General features: G+C 51.9%; 2 protein-coding genes across 15 annotated transcripts in view; one reads left to right on the forward strand and one right to left on the reverse strand.

Annotated features, from left to right (window-relative positions):
- Positions 1-240: 240 nt before the first annotated feature.
- Positions 241-24,130, reverse strand: part of LIN9 (lin-9 DREAM MuvB core complex component) — a 73,227-nt gene continuing 49,337 nt past the window's right edge. For 9 of the 12 annotated variants that reach the window (XM_047848128.1, XM_047848134.1, XM_047848130.1 and 6 more), the window contains 4 exons: positions 15,866-15,991; positions 11,250-11,429; positions 10,994-11,091; positions 9,081-10,526 (listed from right to left, as the gene is read on the reverse strand). In XM_047848128.1, the coding sequence (XP_047704084.1) occupies positions 10,421-10,526; positions 10,994-11,091; positions 11,250-11,429; positions 15,866-15,991 (510 nt within the window). In that variant the 3' untranslated portion in view covers positions 9,081-10,420. Of the gene's footprint in view, positions 254-6,871; positions 6,877-9,080; positions 10,527-10,993; positions 11,092-11,249; positions 11,430-15,865; positions 15,992-20,141; positions 20,823-24,130 lie in introns of those variants that run through there. The other 3 variants (XR_007149847.1, XM_047848133.1, XM_047848138.1) reach the window with 3 other exon arrangements.
- MIXL1 (Mix paired-like homeobox) lies at positions 3,501-5,700 on the forward strand. Of its 3 annotated transcripts, none has more exons than XM_047848139.1 (2): positions 3,501-3,785; positions 5,029-5,700. In XM_047848139.1, the coding sequence occupies exons 1-2, from the start codon at positions 3,501-3,503 to the stop codon at positions 5,356-5,358; spliced, it is 615 nt and encodes a 204-aa protein (XP_047704095.1). In that variant the 3' UTR covers positions 5,359-5,700. The 3 variants fall into 3 exon arrangements, 2 of the variants coding, with proteins under 2 accessions (XP_047704095.1, XP_047704096.1); XM_047848140.1 differs by having other exon boundaries at positions 5,053-5,700; XR_007149849.1 differs by lacking the exon at positions 3,501-3,785 and adding an exon at positions 3,985-4,106 and having other exon boundaries at positions 5,053-5,139.

The raw sequence follows: 24,130 nt of genomic DNA on the forward strand, positions 1-24,130 counted from the left end.
AGGAGCCCCACCAGAATGATTTTTTTTTAAAAGATATTGCCAGGGATGGGGCTCTCTCTGTTTTCCAAAAACGGGTATAGAAGAATTAACAAAAACACTCATCGTATGCTTCAACAGGATAACTGGGTAGGGGATCCCGACCTCGGGGTTGGCAAAAACACTTAGGAGTTTAGACGTGCCTGGCAAACAGAAGGGGAGCGGGAAGCCTGTAATTTTCAGCGAACGGCTACACATCAGATGAGATGTGTAGAAGCTTCCAGCTTCCTAACGCTGGTCAGCGCAAATCCCGAACCGGGAAATCTATTCCCACGGTGAAACAGTATCTCGTTCCAGATACATTACGTGCATCCTCTGCTTCCCGTGTTCTAACAGTTTTGTAAAAACATTCAGATTTTACCAGTTTTTCCCACTAATGTCCTTTGTCCTTTCTAAGGATCCAACCCAGGGCACCCGGCTGGCTCGGTCGGTGTGGAGCATGTGATCTGGGTTGTGAGTTCCAGCCCCCGTTGGGTGTAGACTTTACTTTTTTTTATTTTCTAAAAATGTTTTCAATGTTCATTTATCTTTGAGAGAGAGAGAGAGAGACAGAACAAGAGCAGGGGAGAGGGGCAAGAGAGGGAGACACAGAATCTGAAACAGGCTCCAGGCTCTGAGCTGTCAGCACAGAGCCCGACGCGGGGGCTCGAACTCACAGACTGTGAGATCAGGACCTGAGCCGAAGTCGGGCGTCTTAACTGAGCCACCCAGGCTCCCCAGGTGTAGACTTGATTTAAAAAAAAACCAAAAAAACAAAAAAAACCCAGATCCAACCCGGAATACCACATTGCCACTTATTCATCAAAAACTTCATTTTGGAGCCCCTGGGTGGCTCAGTTGGTGGAGCGTCTGACTTCAGTTCAGGTCTTGATCTCTCCATTCGTTAGTTCGAGCCCCACATCAGGCTTACTGCTGTCAGTGCAGAGTCCCCTTTGGATCCTCTGTCCCCCCCCCCCCCCCCCCGGCTTGTGCTCTCTCAAAAATAAGTGACACATTTGAAAAAATAATAAAATACCTTCAAAAAACCTAGGTTTTCAAAATATACGTATAACACCAACATATGCACAGTTCAAAAACAAAAATACAGCAGCACCAGCAGGTGTAAGATAAAGTCTCCCTCCGCAACCCCTCATTCCCGATCGCGATCCCGGGTTTCCACTGTGTCCCCACCGAGGTTATTTCTCAGGTAAATACCAGCACACGCAATTAAAACCTCATTGAGAGCAGAGGGAGGAGAGAGAGAAAGGCTGCCATCTTGTTTCAACACGGGGGATATACCGCGAGCCTTCCAGAAAAGTCATGAAGGAAAATGATTGTTTAGTCAGTGTGCGGGATGACCAGGCTGCAAACTGAATGCTGGCTTTTCTTTTCTTTTCTTTTCTTTATGTTCATTTATTTGTGAGAGAGAGAGAGAAAAAAAGAGACAGAGACAGAGACAGAGACAGAGAGAGCGCTTGAAGGCATATAAGCAGGGGAGGGGCAGACACAGAATTCGGAGCAGCCTCCAGGCTCCCAGATGGACGGAGGGGCTGGAACCCACCAGCTGTGAGGTCACGACCAAGTCCGACGCTCAGCCAACTTGAGTCCCCCCAGGCGGCCCGAATGCTGGCATTTCTTGCCAGTTCAAAAAGCAGAAAAGACCACCCACGGGCAGCACCTCGTCCCTCTGGGCGGGTCTGTCCTCTGGGGGCACAGGGAGCAGGTGCCTCAGACGGATGGGGCTGGGACACAGGACTGCGGGGGCGTCCACACAGCCCGGGATCGTTGTGACTCCTGACCCTGGGCAGAGTTTCTGGCTGGGCCACCCGGGACTGTAAAACCTCACCTCGGCGGCCACACAGCCAGCAAAGCTCGGCCTTCCTCGGAGGCTGGCCTCCCGGTCCCGGGGGGAGGGAGGGGGCAGCTACACCCAGGGCACTTTGGGGCTGCGGGGATCTGGCTCCATCATCACTGCCTGAGACGGGGAACCTAATGAGCCCAAGGGGCCTGAAAGACGCCCCCCAAGACTGGAGGGGATGGGCGTGTCGGCCTCCCGTGGGAGGGTGCAGGGGAACTGACCAGTGAGCACCCGAGTCTCTTGTGGAGGCCGGCTTGGGAGTCCTCGGGGCCTCTCTGGATTCTGGAACTATCTCCTGATCTGTAAACCCGGCATAGGAACTCAGTAGAGCACAGCCTCCCACGATTCAGGAAAGAAGGACCGAGCACAGTCAGAGGGTCTGACCTCCCGTCCACTTGCCCTCTGCCCGAAGACTCCAAGATCCAGGAAAGGAAGGGAGAGGAAGGGCGGGGGAGGGAGACCGAGAGAGGAGGGGTGGGGCGGGTAGGTGGAGAAGAGGGCTGCCCGCTTTGGGAGAGCCCAAAGGGTTGGACACACAGTCCCTGCCGCCCCAACCGCCCACCAGGAGCGAATCGGGCCCAGGGCTCCCGTCCCTCCCCGCACGCAGTCTGTCTTTCTGCCCGGACACCTGGAAAGCCCGTCCGGGACATCCAAGGTCCGGGACGCCCAAGGTCTTCCGGGGGTGGCCTCACGGGGCCCTGAAGGACCCTGCCCACAGAGAGCGGTCCTGGTGGGATCAGGGCTCGCACGGCGGGGGCAGGAGGCCCGGGGCTCACGCCCGTCTCTTCCCACAGGGCGACCTGAGTTCGCGGAGCGCCTGCCCCAGCGCGGGGGCCCTGCGCCCCTCACCCTGCAGGGGAGGCACCCACCCACGACCACAGCGCAAGTCCCGGTGAAACGGCCTCTTCTAACGGGGCCCACCCGCGGGCACGTCCGGGAAGGCGGGGTCCCGCGTCCACCAGCGTCCCTGGTTCCCCCCGCCGCCCAAGGGGTGGGCGTGCGGCCCCCTAATCCGCGCCCCCCCCCCCCCCCCCCCCGGCGGATGCAGGGCGCGTCAGGGAGCGAGGGGCCGGGCTGCTTGGCCCACCAGGCACAGGGTCTCGCACATCGCGGGCGGGGGGGTGGGGGGGTGGTAAATAAACACGTCCCAGGCCGCGGGCCGGACGGCGGCCAAGGGTCGAGTGGGAGGCCGGCCCCGGGGGATGTGGATTGCGGCGACGGGCGGGAGAGCGGGGGTCGCCGGCGGGGTGGGTCGCAGGGTTGGGGGGGGGCGGGGGTCGCCGGGGTGCGGGTGGGAGTCGCCGGAGTGGGGGGCGGGCCAGAGGGCTGAGGGGGGGTCTCCAGGGTGGAGGGGGGCCAGCGGGCGGGGATCGCAGGGGTAGGGGCGGCGGGCCGGAGGGCGGGCGGGGGTCTCCGGGGGTCCCGGCCCGAGTTCGCGCCTCCCCTCCCCCCGCGCGCGCGCGCGGCGGCGGAAGCGGCGGTTCCCACGGCGTCTGGCGGGGCCGCCCCCCCGGGGGGACACGGGCCTCCGCGCGCCCGGCCCTTTGAGGCCGCCGCCGCCCCTCCCCCGGCCCCCGCCCTATATCCGCGGCCCGCGCCCCCCGGCGGCGCACAGGCTGGCGCAGCGATGGCCGCGGCGGGGTCCCGGGAGCTCGGCTTCGGGGCGGGCGCCGCGTTCCCCGCGCCCCCGCCCGGCCCCGCCGCCCCGCCGCCCCCGCGCCCCGGCCCCTTCGCGGGCTTCCCGGGCGGGGACCCCGCGCCGCCCGCCCCGTCGCAGCGCCGCAAGCGCACGTCGTTCAGCGCCGAGCAGCTGCAGCTGCTGGAGCTCGTGTTCCGCCGGACCATGTACCCCGACATCCACCTGCGCGAGCGCCTGGCCGCGCTCACGCTGCTCCCCGAGTCCCGGATCCAGGTGAGTGGGGGGGCTGGGGACGTGGAGCCTCGGGGTCCCGGGCGGCGAGCCGGGGCGGGCGTGCGGCGGAGCGCCTGCCTCGGGCGTCGGGTACGCTCGGGGCCCCTCGAAACGGCCAAAGCCGAGTCCTCAGCGGGAGGGGGAGAGGGAGCCCTTGGATACTTTTTCTTTCTCCGGTTCTCCGGGAAGAGACCGATGAGGCGCGGCTGGGGTTCCCCCGCTGGGAGAAGGGTCCTTGGGACAGGGCCAAGCGACTCCCCGAGTCACCCCCAGGAGCCCCGAGGCCACGCTCTGGGCCGGTACTGGGTCTGGAATCTCGGGGTAAAGCCTGAAGCCCGGGCGGCTCCCTGGAGCCGGCTGCGTTTATTGCACATTTAGATCAGAACCCGGGGGGCTCGGGGGTGATGAGGCCCCTGCCCTTCGGCCTGCGTCCAAACGCAGGTCTAAGCGGGAGCCCTCATCTCAGCGCTGGGAGGAGCGGATTTGCTTTTGCGCATCCCCGGGGGTGGGGGTGGGGGGTGGTGGGGTGGGGGGTGGTGGGGTGGGGGGGGGTGGGAATGATCTGTGGGTCTCAGCAGTTCGCCCCGGAGGCTTCCTAAGCAGGACACCCTCAGGATTGGTGGGGACACCGTGAGCAGCAAATTTGTCCACAGCGGTGGAGTCCGCAGAGCAAAGTGCCTTCTTGATTGATTTGATGAGGGGCTGTACTTTTCAGGAATTGATTTGCTAAGTTATTTTAATGCCTGTCTTTTAATTTTTTTAATTTTGAGAGGGAGAGAGAGGGAGACAGAGCATGAAGGGGGGAGGGGGGCAGAGAGAGAGAGAGAGAGAGAGAGAGAGAATCTTAAGCAGGCCCCACGCTCAGCACGGAGTCCCAGGTGAGGTTCGATCCCGAGACCCTGGGATCGTGACCGCAGCTGAAATCAAAGAGTTGTAGGCGTAACTGACTGAGCCTCCCAGGGGCCCCCAATTCTTCTCCTGTTTAAGCCTAGAAGCATTTTATCCTCAAATTCTGAGCCCTTCTGTTTCCGTGACCCTATTTCTTATTGCAAATATCCCCGTAGGGTGCCCAGGCACCCGGCAGTGGTGAGTCAGGGAAAGCGGGGGGCTCTGAACGCCGACCCATCGGCTGGCCCCAGGGCTTTCTGAAACCCAGGGGGTCCCGGAGCAGGGAGCTAGGGCCCGCCGCCCTGGAACGTGGGGACGGTGGAGGCCATCATGGCACAAGGACTCCAGCCCAAAGCCCCTCTTGTCTCCCCGCTTCCAGGTGTGGTTCCAGAATAGACGGGCCAAGTCGCGGCGTCAGAGCGGGAAACCCTGTCACCCCTCGGCCAGGCCGGAGCTGTTCCTCCTCCGCGCTGATCAGGGGAGCGAAGCGAAATGCCTAAAGCCCCAGCTGCCTCTTGAAACCGATGGGACCTGCCCACCCGATCCCCACAGGCTGGGAGAGGGCATCTCTGCCCCTCACTGCCAGGGTCAGCGTTTTGAAACCTATTGCCCCCTCTCTGAAGGCCCCGGTTCAAAGCTGGACTCCTGGGAGGAACACATCTTTTCTGCCTTTGGAAACTCTTGAGCACAGGCGGACTCGGGCCGAGCCCACAGGAGCTGGAGGCTGGAGGCAAAGGGGACACACCTTACTCTCCCTAGAAGCCTGGAGAAGCCTCCAGGGCCACCAGATGGGAAAGACCTTCCGCTGACCTTCCCAGACTAGCAGGCGATGTCTCTGGCCAGCAGGGCGGTTGTGCGGGTCGGAAGGTCACCCCCGGACAGTGCGCGACCTTCTCGGGGCCGCTCCTGTCCGTGGGGGACCAAATGAGCCCCCCTCTCTCTCTTAAACGCTCGAGGCTCCCTCCTCCCCCCAAGTCTGAACCTTCCCCTGATCTTGATTTTGTACCTCTTCCTGCCCCCACGCTGTGTCTCTCTTTCTCTCAAAGATAAGTAAATATTAAAAGAAATGCGTGCAAATTACCATTTGCAAGTTAGCCTGAGATAAATCAAAATCTCGTCTTGGTACGTGGAGGCTTTGCACCCTCCTGAGGGCCGATGGAGACCGTATAGGCGGTGGCCGGGGGTGAGGTCTGTGTGTAGGCTGTGCAGTCTCGACGTTACTAGAATAGTCTGAGCTGTGTTCAGCGTCTCCACGCCAGTTGCCCTAATTTTCAGAGGTGTTATTCAAATGACTTGCGCTTTTCCGAGCAGCACATCCCCTCCGAGAAGCAATCAGGAGACAGTTCAGGCTTTGGTGGCAGACTTGAGTTGTTTTTTTTTTTTTTAATGTTTATTATTATTTTTTTTTAAGAGCGAGCGAGTGAGCGCAGGGGAGGGGCAGAGAGGGACAGAGAACCGGAAGCAGGCTCCATGCTTTCGGCGCAGAGCCCGATGTGAGTGAGGCTCGGTCACGGACCGGGAGAACGTGACCCGAGCCGAAGTCGGATGCTTAGCCTAGGACCTCTAAGAACATTAGTCTATATCTCTCGAACTCTTATGAGACCCTAGCTGCTGTGTTATGGGCGTTATGAGACTGACTTCCAACTGTCATGCAAGGTAGGGACTATATTTTACTTTAATTTTATTTTTTCAAATGACTTAAAGCAATTTTTAATGCTTATTTTTGAGAGAGAGACAGCATGAGCAGGGGAGGGGCAGAGAGAGAAGGAGACGCAGAATCCGAAGCAGGCTCCGAGCTGTCCGCACAGAGCCCGACGTGGGGCTTGAACCCACGCACCGTGAGATGGTGACCTGAGCTGAAGTCGGATGCTCAACCCTCTGAGCCCCGCCCCCCCCCCGCCCCCCCCCAGGCACCCTGGTAGGATTTGAAAGAGCAAGGAACTGGGCCAGGACTCAGTCCACCCATCTGTCCACCACCGAATAATGCCTCCTGTGTCGGCCTGGCCTTTTCCGTCAGGACTAATGATCACGTGATAGGCTTAAAGGCCCCCCCCCCACCCCCCCAGCCCGTGCAGAATTTCTGCTTCTGAGTGAGTAGTCTCCTCTTGCAAAGCCATCCTCACGGAAAACCGTATGCTTATTCTCTAGTGACACTCATGTCGTTTCGAGCGCTTTTGAAACTTGTCTGTTCACTGCACAGACACTTGCTGGCTACGAACAGGCGCTTTATGAGGGCCTGGAAATGCGAGGGCCCCGGAGACGGGTGCGTGGTGGTCAAGGAAAGCTTCCGTGAGAAACTGAAGTGTAGGATGGTCAGGAGTTAGCAGGGTGAGGAGGGGGACCTGCACGTGCAAAGGCCCTGCGGGGTAAGGAGCAGGAGAAGTTGTTAGAGGTCAGACCAACGGTGACTTTTGGTGGCTTATAAAAGAGTTCTGAGTTTGTCTAGAGAGCCCTGAGCCTTTAGATGGAGAGAAAATGACCGGTTCTGTGTTTTAAGACTCTTACCTGGTGAAAGCTGCAGTTGAGGGGGCAGAGTGGAATGCTAGAGAAGGTGGGGGGGGTGACCTCCCGGTTCCGGGCTGGTGGGGACGGTGGCTGGGCGGGGCGAGACAAGTGGTAATGGCGAGGATTCAGAAAGTGCGTGCATTCGAGAGAAAGACTCCTCCCCCCCCCCCCCCCCCCCGTGTTACACGTGGAGCCCAGTGCAGGGCTTGAACTCGTGACCCCCGAGATCGAGACCCGAGCTGAGATCAAGAGTTGGACGCTTAAGCGACTGAGCCACCCAGGTGCCCCTCGAGAGAAAGGATTCAGTGGGCGCATCTTTTGATAGATTCTCAACGGTAGCGAGGGAATGTGGTTTCCGGAACTCAACCGAGGGGAGCTCAGAACCGAGCCCGCAAGCACGCGGTGTGCCGGCTTGTGAGCTCCCTCCGGCCTCCGCGGCTCTCTTTGGAGCTCGTGCTCAGCGGCAGCGGCGTCGCGCAAATTCACGTACAACGGACCCCAAATGACTACTCTGAATGATTGAGGTTTCTTCTTCCCGAAACAGAAATCAAACTCAAATACGATCTCAGGCACAGTTCCTGCCACCAGCACTTGGGCACTGCTTAATTAGTTACGTGCGGTCTTTTTAATGTTTATTTATTTATTTTTGAGAGGGAGAGAGAGCGCGCGCGAGAGAGAACAAGTGGGGGAGGGGCAGAGAGAGAGGGAGACACAGAATCCAAAGCAGGCTCCAGGCTCCGAGCTGTCAGCACAGAGCCCGACGCGGGGCTCGAACTCATGAACCGCTAGATCATGATCTGAGCCAAAGGCGGATGCTTAACCGACTGAGCCACCCAGGCGCCCCTAGATACGTGCGTTTACGACCAGGTGGGGTTTACGTGTGACCAGTCTTAGGTAGCGCAGGGGAAACAAGTAAAAAATGTTTTACATAATTCTAGGCAGGATAGGTTAAAACCAACCATTCATGGGGCGCCTGGGTGGCGCCGTCGGTTAAGCGTCCGACTTCAGCCAGGTCACGATCTCGCGGTCCGTGAGTTCGAGCCCCGCGTCGGGCTCTGGGCCGGTGGCTCGGAGCCTGGAGCCTGTTTCCGATTCTGTGTCTCCCTCTCTCTCTACCCCTCCCCCGTTCATGCTCTGTCTCTCTCTGTCTCAAAAATAAATAAACGTTAAAAAAAAAAAAAATTAAAAAAAAACCAACCATTCACTAGGTCTACAGTAAAGCCAAGAACTTGCTTGCTTAATGTTTTTCAAAGATTTGCAGAGATGGAAAAACCCCTCCCTTGAAGTCTTATTGGACAGAGTCGCAATTCAAAAGGACTTGGTAATTAATCTGCACTGGTTCCCCTAAAATATAACTTCGTGGGAATTACAATTCTTTAAAATTTATTTTTATTAAAAATTTTTTAAATGTTTATTTTTGAGGGGCTCCTGGCGGGGCTCAGTCGGTTGGGTGTCCGACTTCGGCTCAGGTCACGATCTTGCCATCTGTGAGTTCGAGACCCGCGTCGAGCTCTGTGCTGACAGCTGGGAGCCTGGAGCCTGCTTCAGATTCTGTGTCTCCCTCTCTCTCTGCCCCTCCCCCGCTTATGCTGTGTCTCTCTCTGTCAAAAATAAATAACATTAAAAAAAATTAAATGTTTATTTTTGAGAGAGAGAGAGAGAGAGAGAGAATGAGTGGGGGAGGGGCAGAGAGAGAAAGAGAGGGAGACAGAGAATCCCAAACAGGGCTCCCAGCTGTCATCACAGAGCCCGATGCGGGGCTCGATCTCATGACTCGGGAGATCATGAGCTGAAATCAAGAGTCAGCTGTTTAACTGACAGCCACCCAGGTGCCCCAAAACTTTTTAAGTAGAAGGAATACTTATCAACTTGTATCAGTTAAGTGAAAATGGTAGCCAATACTACTTTTCATAGATCAATTTATTTAGAATTACAAATATTAAGAATAAAGGATTTATGCATTTCTTAATTAACATAACTGTTTAGCTAAATATAAACTCTGCACTAAAGGTTTGCAGTGGCACAAGACCAACAAAGAATAGGGAAGCATTTTTAAACTATACAAAACTTTCAAATGGAAAATAATCTGGTTTTAGTCTTATTATACATCAACATATAAAAAGTCCTATTTTATGGGACAGCTAAAAGAATCAAAGTCACCTCTACAGCTATACCTTAAACTCCAAATCTGAAAACAATTTTATTATCTTTTGACTTTATAATATTCTATATTAAAACAAAGAAAATTCCAAATACACACTTCGTACAAGATTAACATCGTAGGCAGGGTTTTCCTTTAAAAACAACAAAAAACAACCAAAAAAACCCCACGACCGAATACAAACCTTTTTTTTTTCTGCATTTCGTTGCACTGGTTATTATATGCGTTTTCCTTATAAAATCTTTTGACTTTATAAATCGTGTACGGTTGGATTTTAACCAGGAATCTGGTTCGAGTTGTGCAAATAAACAAAATATGAAAATAGTGTGTCGTCAGTCTTCTGAAATACATTTCATCACAGCACTTTTTGCCCTGACGTGGCGGGGAAAAGGCCCACCAAATCCACTTGCCGAAATGTAGCCATTTTGCGAGCACTTTTGTTTCCTGCTCCTTCATTCTCTTTCGACAGACGAACAACAGAGGTTTCTTTTATAAATTATGATAAATTAAAATATTTATTACTAGAAAATGACGTGCAGGCCCAGGTCGCGCTCCGTCCATCCCGTCTGCTGGCCCAGCCCGCGTCTCCCACCCGCGTTCCAGCGGCTTCCTGCAGACCGGGCCTCCGCGCCTCGAGGGCGCGCTCTGTCAACGACCCAAGGGTGCGCGGCTGCTGCGGGAGCCCGGGCCGTCGCTTCCCCGCTGGCGCCGCCACACGGCCACGGGCCACCCGCCTCAAGGCCGTGTCTCGTGCTCTCCGCGGCGGGCGCCGCCTGCGTGTGTGTCGGGCTGAGTTCATGCGGTTAAAAAAAGCGTTCGGACGTTTTCAGCCGAAAGATACCCGCCCCCGAGCAGGTGCCGTAAGCGATGCTGCTGCAGCCGGACGGGAAGAGGCAAAGAAGCACGAAGCTGGTCAGCGGCGCAGGGCCAGGCGGCCCAGGGTCCTCAAGTGCCTCGTTTGGAGCTTCGGCCTCCCCCGCGTCCCGGGACCCGTAACTCGTAAGTCGGGGTTGGGAGCCGGGGGAGGGGGGGGAACACTCCGAAGCGGGTCCCCCGCGGCCGGAGCCGCGACGTCTTCCGCTCAGTCCCTGTTGGTGTCATTGGCGGCGAAGGCGTGCAGGTTCCCCATCTGGCTGAGGCCGCTCTGGATGTGCGCGACGTGGATCTCCACGTTGTTCTGGAAGCAGCTGAGGAAGGAAGAAACGCGGTGAGCTGCGCCATCTCACCACGTCGGGACAAGACTTCTGAGAGAAGGAAGGGCTGAACTGGAGTTGAAGAGCGGGCTGTGGACATGGCCCCGAGGAAGGCCTGAATCTCCCCGGGACGCGGGCTACGACCCCAGCGGCCCCACCCCCACCGCAGGACGAAGTGAAAAGGTAGGGGGGAAGGGGGGGGGGGAAGGGGGGTGAAGGCGCTCTCTCTGGGGACCATCGCCTCGGAGGCGCCTCCACCCCGCCCAGGTCCACACGGTGCGCGTCTTCGGATTCCTTCCTCCGCAAAACGCACGTCCCATTTCTGTTCCGTCAATAGATGGCACAGAACTGACGGCTCTTTTGTAATTTATTGAAAGGCCAAAACTTACACGCCTGATTCTTAAAACCTGCGCCGGGAGGCACCGTGCACTTACAAGAGGGATTCGGGCCTAACGAATTACCTGATATTAGAAGCATCTATTGTCCTCTTGATGTCATTTAGTGAATCTGTGAGTGATTTGAATTCAAAGGAGTTCAGGTCTCCTCCTTCTGCTAGACACTAAAAGGAAAGATATTTCAAAATTTAATTGAATCACGGTTCGAAGACACAAAAATAAGCATCGGATATAATCTGTAGATTATAATTTTTCAGCAACACATCAGCAGAGTTGTTTGTGTAGCTGTCAAAATTTAGGACCTGTCTTCTCCCAAAGTTACCTTAATTTGTAATAAGATAGCCGTCAGCCTGGAGATCAAGTCCGTCAGGTTTTCATTTTCGACACAGGGCTGTCCGGCGGCGGAGTTGGCGTGCCTCACGATCTCCTGGGCTTCCTCCTCGCACCTTCGCCGCATGTCTGTTGGCTGATCTGCGGGCTGGAGGCCCTGGTCCGGAGCGAGCTGAGAACCGAGGGTTCAAGCAGAAGACGTTGTTCATAAGGCCGTAATCTGTGTTTGTGCCGTTTTCAGAGTCGGATGGTTTTTTTATAAACTTTATTCATTTATCTTGAGAGAGAGGGCGTGCACACGAGTGGGAGAAGGGCAGTGGGAGGGAGAGAGAGGCTCCCAAGCAGGCTCCACGCCGTCAGCGCGGAGCCCAACGTGGGGCTCGATCCCATGAACCGTGAGATCGCGACCTGAGCTGAAATCAAGAGTCGGACGCTTAACCAGCTGAGCCCCCCAGGCACCCTCTGATTCGGATTTTTGTAAAACTAGCATTTATAACGAAAATGGTCCTTACTCCTACCTTAGAAATTTTTCTTCTCTAACAGTTCCCCCCCCCAATTTCTTTTATATTCTTGGTAACTGTTAATTGATATGATTTCAAACTTTTTTTTTTTTTTAATTTTTTTTTTTCAACGTTTTATTTATTTTTGGGACAGAGAGAGACAGAGCATGAACGGGGGAGGGGCAGAGAGAGAGGGAGACACAGAGTCGGAAACAGGCTCCAGGCTCCGAGCCATCAGCCCAGAGCCCGACGCGGGGCTCGAACTCACGGACCGCGAGATCGTGACCTGGCTGAAGTCGGACGCTTAACCGACTGCACCACCCAGGCGCCCCTGATTTCAAACTTCTAAGAAGGAACAGAATAGAAAACCCTCGAGAACCTTCTACCCAGAGACGCTGTTTGTGGTTTGTTCCGTGTGACATTTATTTGGTCTCTCTCCGTGTAACGTGTAATTTTTCCCCCTGTAACTATTTGAGAATAACCTGCAAACACTGTGCCTCTTTGCCCCAAAGCACTCCCAGTTTGCATTTTGTAAGTAAAGGATATTCTATTACATACCCATAGTGCAACTATCACTATCAGGAATTTTTTTCAATGTTTATTTATTTATTTTGAGAGAGAGCAGCAGCAGGTGGACAGCAGAGAGAGTATCCCAAGGAGGCTCTGAGCTGTCAGCGCAGAGCCCGACACAGGGCTCGAACTCACGAACCGTGAGAACCTGACCTGAGCTGAAATCAAGAGTCAGACGCTAAGCCAACTGAGCCCCCCAGGCACCCCACAATCAGGAAATTCAATGTTGATGCGAGGCCATACTCCTAACAGAACGCATTCAAATTTCAACCGTCTCAAGTGTCCTACATGTGGCCGGTCCCCCCCTCCCCCCCCCCGAAGACATGTGGTCGTCATGTCTCTGCAGGTTCCTTTATTCTGGACCAGTTTCTCTCTCATGGCCTTGACATTTTTGAAGAGTAGCGGCCAATTATTTTGTACACGGTCCCTCGCCGTGGGTTTGTCCGTTTCCTCGTGATTGGACGGAAGTTACGCACTTTGGGGAGGAGAACCACGAAAGTGGCACCGAGTTCCCACGCAGGGCGTCACGGTTCGGGGGCGTCACGGTTGGACGTGGGTGTGTCCAACCGCTGGTGGTGTTACCTCCGAACACTTGGCTAAGGTAGTTAGGGGTCTGCCAGACTTCCCGGCGGCACAGGATTTCCCGTGTGATCAGTAAGTACTTGTGAAGGGGGATTCTGAGGCTACGTAAAGACCCTGATCCTCGGCAAACCTTCACCCTCCAGTTTTCGCGTCTACGGACGATTCTCGCCTTTGCCGGTTATTACCAGGACGGCTGCCGAGCGATACCCTTCTCTCACTGTTCCTTCCACATTTATCGGGTGGCATTTGCCTACAAGAACTTTTCCTTAAAAGTTAATTGGTTAATTAGTTAATATTAGTGTGGACTCACAGATTCTTACTTTCTTCAAAAGGTTATAATCTCTCAGTATAATTACTTATGCCGAAGCCCAGACTGTCCCAGATTTGGCCAGTGGGGACCCTGTCCGGCTGGTTCCGCTGGACATGTTCCCTTACCCCAGGGGGCTCATTTTACTTCCTTGCCCGCTAAGATGATCCGGGCTCGTCTACCTTCTCTGCCCACGCTCTGGAAGCAGGCTCTTTTTCAAGGAGCGCTATTTGTGGACAGTAGCGTTTGGAACCCAAGATCGGGTGCTGGGGGTGCTCGCTGCTGTCGGGGTGTCTGCCTCCGGGCTCTCTCAGTGCGCGTGCGCACACACACGCACACTTACATCCATGTCATATAAATAAAGGGAACCACGGAGTCAGACCGATTCTTCCTCTTCTGATTTAACGCCACAGGGTTCGCCGTAGCCTTCTCTGCAGGTGGGACAGCGGGCTTCTGTCACCCACAATACACCTCGTTACCCATCTGCCCCATTGGAATGCAGAGTTTGAGAACTGCGAACCCATACCGCCACGAGAAAAAACCTTACTCACTGGAGTTCAGGATTTATTTAAAGTTCGGTTTACCTTCAGCCTAAGAGTATATATAGTCAGAATACTATGTTCAGGTTATGTGGATTTGTTCTGGCCCCCGTCAGTGTTTCTGTTTCTCCTCTGGAATATGGTTAGGTTTGTTTATTTCTTTTTCTAGTCCATTTTAGAGCCGAGCTCATCTGTGTTTGCTGAGGAAACAGACACGCAAAGAAATGTCACCGCTCCTCCCTCCCCAACCCCCACCCCGTCCCCAAATCGGTTTCCGGTCTGTCCTTCCTGCATTTATTCTTGAAAAACTACGCCGTTACTCGTAGATTCTACTCCTGCGTGTTTCTGATTCCAAGGGTAACACTTAGTAACTTCCACGTGCTTTCCTTTTTTTCACGGAGCCCAGCCTGGAAATCATCCATGTGGGCGAACAGGAAGCTTCTTACGGCAGGCACTCCACGGTGCAGACGTGCCCTAAGTCCTTCAGCCAATTCCCTGTGTACGGGCATTTACGTTTTCTCCTAATCTTTGGCAATTACCAGGAGTGCCGCAACGAGTAACCTTGTCTCTAATAAAAAAAATTCTGGGGCGCCTGGGTGGCGCAGTCGGTTAAGCGTCCGGCTTCAGCCAGGTCACGATCTCGTGGTCCGTGAGTTCGAGCCCCGCGTCGGGCTCTGGGCTGATGGCTCGGAGCCTGGAGCCTGTTTCCGATTCTGTGTCTCCCTCTCTCTCTCTGCCCCTCCCCCGTTCATGCTCTGTCTCTCTCTGTCCCAAAAATAAATAAACGTTGAAAAAAAAAAATTAAAAAAAAAAAAAAAATTCTAAAGTTTTTAGATGCTCTGAACGTTCCGGCGCAGATCTTTTGGGTAAATACAAGTTCACAAATCTGTTTGGTATATACTGGGAACAGAATTGCTTAATCATAGTGCTCTCTGTTCTTATTTTAAAATCAATACTGTATGTCCTCAAGAGCTTTGTGAAAATTAAATCAGTCTGCTTCCCTGGGAACACGAGCCTATCACAAGAGGCCCGGCACACATCACGAAACCAAAGAGCGGTGTCACATAGGCGACAACCAGCAGGAAAATAAAACTAAATGGTAACGGAGGGCCAGAGGAACGAGCAAAATGTACTGAGGTCGGTTATAGGCAACCACTGAGCACGTCCTTACGGTCAGTGCAGGGGGATTGGTAACATGGCCCGAGGCGGGTCTGTGGGACTTCGCTGGAGGCCGGCACGATAAAGGGCTAAGTGGTGCAGAATCTCACATCACAAGTGGAGGAGGCTCACTGGAAGCATAAAAATGCGAGCGCGGGAGCATTCCAAACTCACCTCGTTTAATTCCTACCGTATGGTAAGAAAATCAAAATTAAGGAGCGCCTGGGGTGCTCAGTGTGTTAAGCAGCTCTCGGTTTCGGCTCAGGTCATGATCTCATGGTCTGTGAGTTCGAGCCCTGCATCCGGCTCCGTGCTGTCAGCTCGGTGTCTGTTTGGGGTTCTCTCTCTCTCCCTCTCTCAACCCCTCCTGCTCGTGTGCTCTCTCTCAAAATAAATAAATAAACTCTAAGAAAAGTTTTTAAAAGAAAATCAAATTTTAGGTGACGCTGTTGAACTGCCTTCATATGCATGAATTTACATACGTGGTAACAATTCACAAATAACCCTATGCTCTCTATACTGGAAGTTCGAGAATCCACAGTTCTAATGCAAAGCTGAGAGGAGGAAACAAAATTGTATACACAGCAGGACCATAACCTTGTGAGAAGAGGCAGAGGTATACATACAAGACGAAGGGGAAATAAACCAAAATATAGTATTGGGATAGCAGAATTCAGTAATCATTTTTCTTGATTTTCCTGAATTTTTTTTCAAGAGCTCTAACATTTGTGACTCAAACAAAAACCAACAGAACTGATAGCTCCCTGTGCGTAGAGCACTCTTCAAACCGACGCCGGAACAAGTAAAAACGTACGTAAACGTGGTTTTGCTAACGGGCCTCGTAAAGGTAATGGCTTAGTCTGAATTTTCGAAAATGTGAAGGTAACCCGCGTTAAGCTTCAACTAAAAGAGCGCAGGGGGGCCCCTCAGCGATTTCCTACAAAGTCCCCACCTCATAGCAGTACTGCTGGACTTTGTGCAAGACTTTGTTGAGGTCCTTGTTCAGCTGCTCGAGCTCCAGGACGATGGTCGCGTACCGCCGCTGAAACTCGATGCCGATGGGCATGGAGTAGGACTTCTGCAAGAAACGAAAATCAGGTTCTGGTAAGGATTTTTTTGAGCGGTGCAATTTCTTCCTTTCCTTTCCTTTCCTTTCCGAGAAGGGGGGGCGGGGGCGGGCGGGGCACGAGAAAGAATGAGAGATCTGGGTAGGGGCAGAGGGAGAGGGAGAGAGAATCTTAAGCTGGCTCCTTGCTCAGTGTGGAGTCCGATGCTGGGCCCTGAGCCGAAATCGAGAGTCGGACACTTGGCCGACTGGAGCCACCCGGGCGCCCTTGAGCAGCGCGGTTTCGCTGATGTAGTTGGAGATCTGACTGATCCCAAACTAAGGTTTATTAACATTTTCTTTCCTTGACATCGTACCTCTCGTGTGTGACGGCGGCATTATCGTTATTTAGGAGACTCCTCTTACGAGTAAATCTGCCCTTTACTTTTTTTAAGTTTGTTTTGAGAGAGAGAATGAGAGAGCACGCGCAGGAGGGGCCAGAGAGAGAGGGAGGGCGAGCGAATCTCAAACAGGCTCTGCATGGAGTCGCGACCCGATCCCACGACTGTGAGATCATGACCTGAGCAGAAACCAAGAGTCACACGCTTAACCAACTGAGCCAACCAGGTTCCCCTGCCATTTACTTTTTAAAATTTTTACTTATTTAAATTCAAGTTAGTTAATACACAGTGTAGTGTTGATTTCAGGAATAGAAACCAGTGATTGATCAGTTTGCATACAACGCCCAGTGCTCATCCCAACACGTGTCCTCCCTCCTGCCCGGCACCCATTTAGCCCATCCCTCCCCGCCGCACACCCTGCCCGCAACCCTCAGTTTGTTCTCTGTATTTAAGAGTCTCTTATGGTTTGCCTCCTTCTCTGTTTTTATCTAATTTTTCCTTCCCTTCCCCTACGTTCATCTGTTATGTTTCTTAAATTCCACATATGAGTAAAACTGTAGGTCTTTCTCTGCCTGACTTATTTTGCTTAGCATAATACATTCTAGTTCCATCCACATTGTTGCAAATGACAAGATTTTACCTTTTTTTTTTTTTTTAAAAGATCTTACAGAGAGAGAGAGGTTTTTTTTTTTTTTTTTTTAAATCACCACAGAGCCTGGCGCAGGGCTCGAACTCACAAACTGAGAGATCATGCCCTGAGCCGAAATCAAGAGTTGGATGCTGAATCATCTGAGCCACCCAGGAGCCCCAAGACAGAGAATAAGTTACATGAAGCAGAACTGTTGAATCTGTATACCTGTTCATTTCACTTGTCTTCCAATTTTCTCCTAAGTTTGCCACCTTTCAAAATAAAAAAGTTGGTAAAAAAAAAAAAAAAAACACCCACATACACTCATTTGAAGTATTCTGGTTACGGGAACTCCATTCTTCTCCATCTGGAATCAACTGAATGTAGCACACCGGTTAAGAGCACGGGAGCCGGAATCACACGACAGAGGTTCAAATCTCAACTGTCACCTGCTCGCTGTGCGGCCTCAGGCATGCTCCTTAACCTCTCTGTGCTGTTTTCCTCGTGTGCCAAACGGGGACCATACGAATACTTACCTAACGGGAGGACCCGGCGATGACGGGAAAGCGCGTGCCCGCGCACCGCCTCGCACACAGAAAATGCTCGCGGCGGCAGGTGCAATCGCCGTGCCCTCGTCCGTGTTTGCCCCCCACCCGGAAGCGTGAGCCGCCGTGGCCTTTGCTCCGTCCCCCGCCCGCTGGACCGGCCGCAGGTGCTTCGACGGGCCAGGCCGAGGCAGCCGCGTCTCCTCCAGGACTTCCCGGAGGGCGGACCTCGCGTCCCGTCCCGGAAGCACAGGGAAGGCGGGAAGCAGGCCCGGGCCGCCCACGAGGCCCAGATCGCAGAACTACAATGGTCTGGGAGACAGAAACCGCAGAGGCCAGCCGCGCGACCCCGCCACCTTACCGACGAGAGCCCCGAGGCGGAAGGAAGCCCACGCGAGTAACGCGCAGGTGACGTGACGCGACGCGGAAGATGGTGACGTGTGCGTAGTGACCATGACGACGCGCCGGACGCTGCCCTAGGTGTCCAACGGGGTCTCCCTGGATCCTCACAACAACCCCCCCGCCTCCCCGAGCGGGGCACCGTGCTTAGCCGCATCCCGCAGATGGAGGGATCTGCGCCCCCCGTGTGCACAGCCAGTAAGCGGCAAGCATGCGGGACCCGAAGGCGACTGGGGGGTGGGGGTGAACCCCCCCGGCCCCCCCCCTCCCCAGGGAGGACCTGTGCGGCGGGGGGAGAATGTTGCAGGGAGAGCAGGGAAGGGAGCACTGTGGAGGCGAGCTTCGAGGCCTCGGCAGGACCTCCGACTCAGTTTACCGCTGGTGCCTCCTGAACCGCGTCGCCTTCCTCGGCTTCAGGTTTTGTGTAGTTAGGCCCAGTGGACGACCCCCAGAACCCGCACTTGACAGAATACAAGGGTCAACGGGCCGCGGTAAATTAAACTGCATCTCCTTGTCGGGGTGGACTGGGGGTGACCGAGGACACGGTGTGGGGTTTCGCCAAGCACCTGACCCGGTCTCTTCTTGAGGGGAAGAGTGTATTCTGGCAGACTCAGCTAGTTAATCTATATCAGAATTATTAAAGGCTCTGTATCTTCTTGCACAGAATTCACTGCAGGATGTCAAAGGCCTTGATCCTCAACTTCGGTGTTCGGTGTATTTATGAGCCATTTAAATACAGACATACGAGGACTTTACATACATACACCAAAATGTACACAGGAGTGGCTGGCTGGCTCAGCCCACAGAGCGTGTGACTCTTGTCTCAGGGCCATGAGTTCAAGCTCCACGTTGGACAGGAGCCTACTTTAAAAAATTAAAAAAAAATTTTTTTTTTAATGTTTTATTTATTTTTGAGACAGAGACAGAGACAGAGCATGAGCAGGGGAGGGGCCGAGAGAGAGGGAGACACAGAATCCAAAGCAGGCTCCAGGCCCCGAGCTGCCAGCACAGAGCCCGACACGGGGCTCAAATTCACAAACCGCTAGCTCGTGACCTGAGCTGGAAGTCAATGAGCTATTTGTGTTTCAGCCACAAAGACTAAACGATGTAAGAATCGATGCCAGAATCCTACAATAGCTGGCATTGGAGAGGACAGCCCACATTCCCTGGTATTATGAAGTGAGAGCGGAATACGATGCAGTATAACAGTTATTTCGAAATATACCCACCCCCAAATGCTTAATAGTATATACACTATATGTGCTTAGATGTACAAAAACAAAAAGAAGAAAAAACATCAAATTCAAGAAGAGTGGTAATTTTTTAAATAGAATACATTTACTCAGGTTTTACACATACAATTCAAATTAAAAAAATTTTTTTTAAATGTTTATTGAGTTTTGAGAGAGAGCGAGCGCGCAAGCTGGGGAGGGGCAGAAAGAGAGGGAGACACAGAATCCCAAGCAGGCTCCAGGCTCCAAACTGTCAGCACAGAGCCGGATGCGGGGCTCGAACCCACAAACTGAGAGATCATGACCTGAGCCCAAGTTGGACGCCTAACCAACTAAGCCACCCAGGTGCCTCCTACAATGCAAAATTTTTTAAGCACAAATTTGACACTGAGTTAGGTCTACATGAATAAAGTGAGGCATAGAGTCAGATATTAAGTTGAACTATATAACATAATACCTAATGCAACTTTTGGTCAAAAACAAGGTCTGGTAACAAAGTAATGAATGATTTTCTTGTGTGCCTTTTGAGCCGAGGCCCAAGGCAACCGTCTAGAGACGCAGAATGTTTTAGGGGATAAGATAGCAGACAGAGCAGTTCGTGTGTAAGGGTGTGGGAGTTTTGGCCATAAATTTATATAAGCCGCTCCTGTGATAAGGCTAATGTCAACCTGCACAGCAAGCATATGGTACCAGTGTGACTTCATCTGGAATATTATAGCCTATCTGGGCCCCACATCATAAGGCAAACTGGAATATCCAGAGGAGAGGAAGCAGAATTGTGAAAAAATCCAAAATCATATTGTATAAAAAAAGGCTCAAGGGAAAGGGATCTTTTATTTATTATCTTTTCATTTTACTTATTTTTGAGAGCGCGTGTGCAGGTGGGGGGGGGGGGGGGAGAGTGGGACGGAGGGTCTAAGGTGGGCTCTGCCCTGACAGTGGAGAGCCTGACGCAGGGTTCAAACTCGCGAACCAGGAGATCATGGCCTGAGCCAAAGTCAGACGCTTAACTGACTGAGCCACCCAGGTGCCCCGGGAAAAGGATCTTTTAAACTAAACTGGCAAATATTTATTACACAAGTAGCTCATCAATACATCTCATTGGGACAGAACAGAACAATACAAAAATAGAACGTAACAAGAAAGACCCCATCACTTATCTGTGCCCACCCACCCCACGCTGCCCTCCGCGGTGGACCTCGTCAAATTTGGCGTGTGGCTTTCCAGTCACTTTTTCGAGGCGTTTCATACACACATATGCACAGTTTTACAAAAACGGAATCCGATAAAAATGGAATATTGTCCTACAGTCTGTCCAATGTAATGCGTCTTGGAGAGCTTTCCATGTGGATATAGGCAGATCTAACTCGCTCCTTTTAGGAATTACACAGTGCTCAGGTAGGGAAACCGTGTCAGGATTCATCTGACAGATGGCCTTCAGACGGGCATTTACATTTTCTTCTTTTGTTGCTCTTACGAGCTATCCTTCGGAGAACACTCTTGTATGCGCATCTCTGTGCACCTGACTGTCCTCCGCGATGACGCCCCAGAACTGGAACTTACGCCCCCACCTACGGTGTAGAGCGGTCCGCCTACTTCTGCACACATTTGCCAACGTTTACGTGAAGTGTTTACAAATCTGATGGGAGACTCTTCAGTCTGCAAAGGACCAGGAAGACAGAAGAGGTGTAAGCTGCCTCCAAATATCGAAACAGTTACCACACAGAAGATGCGGAATCTTTGAGCCTACAACTGCGGCTATGGGAGGAAAGCCACAGAGTCAACGTGAAGACCTCACGACGAGGGGCGCCCGGCGGGCTCAGTCGAGTGGGCATCTGACTCTTGTTTTCAGCTCGGGTCATGATCTCCTGGTTTCGTCGGATCGAGCCCCGTGTCGGGCTCTACGCGGACAGCGTGGGATTCATTCTCTCCCTCTCTCTCTGTTCCTCCACTGCTTGTACACTCTCAGTCTCTCTCAAAGTAAATAAACTTAAAAAAAAACAAAACTCATAATGAGTTGGCTGTCTTCCTCCCCCACGGTGGGAAGTCTTCTTCTGTCCCTGTGTGGATAGCTCACTACCCGCCACGTTCTCTGTGCTCTTCTGATGTTCCACGGGCCTTCTGGTTGGCCGTCTCTTAATTTTTCTCTCGTGTTTTCCATCTCTGTTTTTCTTTTTTAAATATTTATTTCATTTCTACATAATCTCTACGCCCAACACGGGGCCTGAACTCGAGTCAAGAGTCACGTGCTCCACCGACTGAGCCAGCCAGGCGCCCCTGCACCTCTATTTTTCAATCACACACTGTGGGAGAGTTCAACTTTTTCTTCTTAACGGTCTATTGAAAATATTTAAAATTCTTTTTGGAACAGAAAATAACTTTGCAAGTCTGTGTATGTAACAGGATGTATCAACTGTTAGATTGTACGGCAGGCTGAGGGCTCCCTGACTGCCAGAATGAGACCTTTCAGTTACAACTTCATGCTATATAAAACTCAGCATTTCTTTTCAAGTTTATTTATTTTTTTAAATTTTTTTTTTGTTTTTTCAACGTTTATTTATTTATGGGACAGAGAGAGACAGAGCATGAATGGGGGAGGGGCAGAGAGAGAGGGAGACACAGAATCGGAAACAGGCTCCAGGCTCCGAGCCATCAGCCCAGAGCCTGACGCGGGGCTCGAACTCACGGAGCGCGAGATCGTGACCTGGCTGAAGTCGGACGCTTAACCGACTGCGCCACCCAGGCGCCCCTCAAGTTTATTTTATTTTGAGAGAGAGAGAGAGAGAGAGAGAGAGAAAGAGAGAGAGAGAGAATGAATATATGAGAGTGGGGGAGGGGCAGAGAGGGAGACTCCCAAGCAGGCTCTGTGCTGATAGCTGGGGGGCTCGATCTCACAGTTCGCGAGAAGGTTCAATTTAATTTGTAATAGCTAAAAAATGTAAACTATCCAAACACCCCTCAACAGGCAAATGGAGAAACAATTGTGCTGTATCTACACAGTGAGATCCTACTTAGCAATAAAAAGAATTACGGAATGTTGCACGAACTATGGAACACACAACCAGGTGGATGAATCAAGATCATTACACCCAATAAAAGACGCCAGGCAAAAAAAGAAAAAGAAAAGCACATATACTGAATGATTCTGTTTACGTACAATTCTAGAAAATGCAACCTAATCTGTGTAACAGAAGGCAGACCGGTGGTTGCCTGGAGCCTGGGGTAGCGGGAGGGATAGATCACAAAGGACTTGGGGAAATCTGGTGGGAGGGGAGTTGTAATCCCCTCTGTGGCGATGGTTTCATGGGTGTGTGTGTATATGCACACACACACATATATCCGATCAAACACACATTTTTTAAACAGGTACAGCTCACTGTATGCTAATTGTACCTCAACAAAGTTGGGGAAGTAATGGGAAAAACCCACCCAGATCGGCCACAGAAACCACTAACACCCCAGAAGCCCCCGACCCACGTCACCTTACAATCCCTTCTCTTTTCTCTCCAAAGCAACCTAACCTTGACAGCAAACATCACAGTTTGACTTTTGAACTTTATAGAAAACACAGTTACACAGTATATACTTTTGTTCCCAGCTTCTTTCCATCAACACCGTGGGATTTATCCACGGGCTGTGTATCTCCCTAGTTAGTTCGTTCGCCGCGGCACAGTATTCCTTTGTAGAAATAGGAGGCATTCAGCCGTTCGACTCGTCCCATCTGGTGCTGGGCAAAAGGGATGCTTCTAGTTCTTGGCTGATAATAGTGCTGCTAGGTTTGGTTTTCGTAAACAGAGCCGAAGAGTTTCCCAAAGTGATGGAATAAGAAAGTTCTAGTTGCTTCACGTATTTTCCGATCTTTGGTATTTTAAGTGTTTGAATATTAGCCACTTTAGAGGTTGTGAGTCGTCTCTCTTTGTGGTATTAATCTGCATTTTCTCTATTACCTTTTCAAATATCTTTTGTAAGTTTGAATATTCTCTATTCAATTCTCTTTCCTGTTTTCTATTTCTGTCTTTTTTTATTGACTTATAGTTCTTCATATATTCTGGATGCAAGCTTTTGGTCAATTATATGTGCTGTAAGTATTTCTTTCCATTCTGTGGCTTGCCTTTTATTTTCTTGTAGTTGTATCTTTTTTTTTTTAATGTTTATTTATTTTTGAGAGAGAGAGAAAGAGAGAGAGAGAGAGCGAGCAGGGGAGGGGCAGAGAGAGAGAGAGAGAGAGAGAGAGAGAGGGAGACACAGAATCCGAAGCAGGTTCCAGGCTCTGAGCTGTCAGCACAGAGCCTGATGCAGGGCTCGAACCCACAGACCACAAGATCATGACCTGAGCCAAAGTCGGAAGCTTAACCAACTGAGCCACCCAGGCACGCCCCCCCCCCACCCCCTTACCAGTTTTAAAGAGAAAGGTTTTTTGTTTATTTTTTTAGGTAGTCTCTATGCCCCATGTGGAGCTTGAACTCATGACCTCAAGATCAAGAGTCACGTGCTCTACAGACTGAGCCAGCCAGACACCAAAGTTTTTTTTTCTCCCCAAAGAGAAAGTTTTTAACACTTCACTAGTAAGTATAATATCTGCTTTAAGTTTTTTTGGTAAATACTCCGTTAGATTTGGGGATATCCTTTCTATTCCCAGTTTGATAACAGTATTTATTTTTCTCCCAGGGAGGGATGTTTAATTTTGTAAGACAGCTTTTCGGCATCTATCGAGATGCTCTTAGGGATTCTCTTTTCTCTCTTAATGTGGTGAATTACATTTAAATTTTTTTCTGAATAAATGATGATCTTCAAGAGTCGGACCTGCTAGTCTTTTCAACAAACATCTAAGGCGACTTTCTAATTTAAAGGTTGATAACATACACTCTTACAACCTTGTCCGCTTTCCGGACAGATAAAAGGAAAACTGCGTCGCAATCGGTCTTCTTTTTGGAAAGTAGCCTGGCACTTCCTCAAAAGCTTAAATG

The sequence above is a fragment of the Prionailurus viverrinus genome, unplaced genomic scaffold (assembly GCF_022837055.1).
Source record: "Prionailurus viverrinus isolate Anna unplaced genomic scaffold, UM_Priviv_1.0 scaffold_53, whole genome shotgun sequence".
Taxonomy (NCBI): domain Eukaryota; kingdom Metazoa; phylum Chordata; class Mammalia; order Carnivora; family Felidae; genus Prionailurus; species Prionailurus viverrinus.

What these genes read in the sequence shown, in the direction of transcription:
- MIXL1 (XM_047848139.1), top strand. Translation starts at nt 3,501, where the DNA reads ATGGCCGCGGCGGGGTCCCGGGAGCTCGGCTTCGGGGCGGGCGCCGCG. An exon ending in TCCCCGAGTCCCGGATCCAG is followed by an intron (nt 3,786 to 5,028) that starts GTGAGTGGGGGG and finishes TCCAGCCCAAAG; the next exon opens with CCCCTCTTGTCTCCCCGCTT.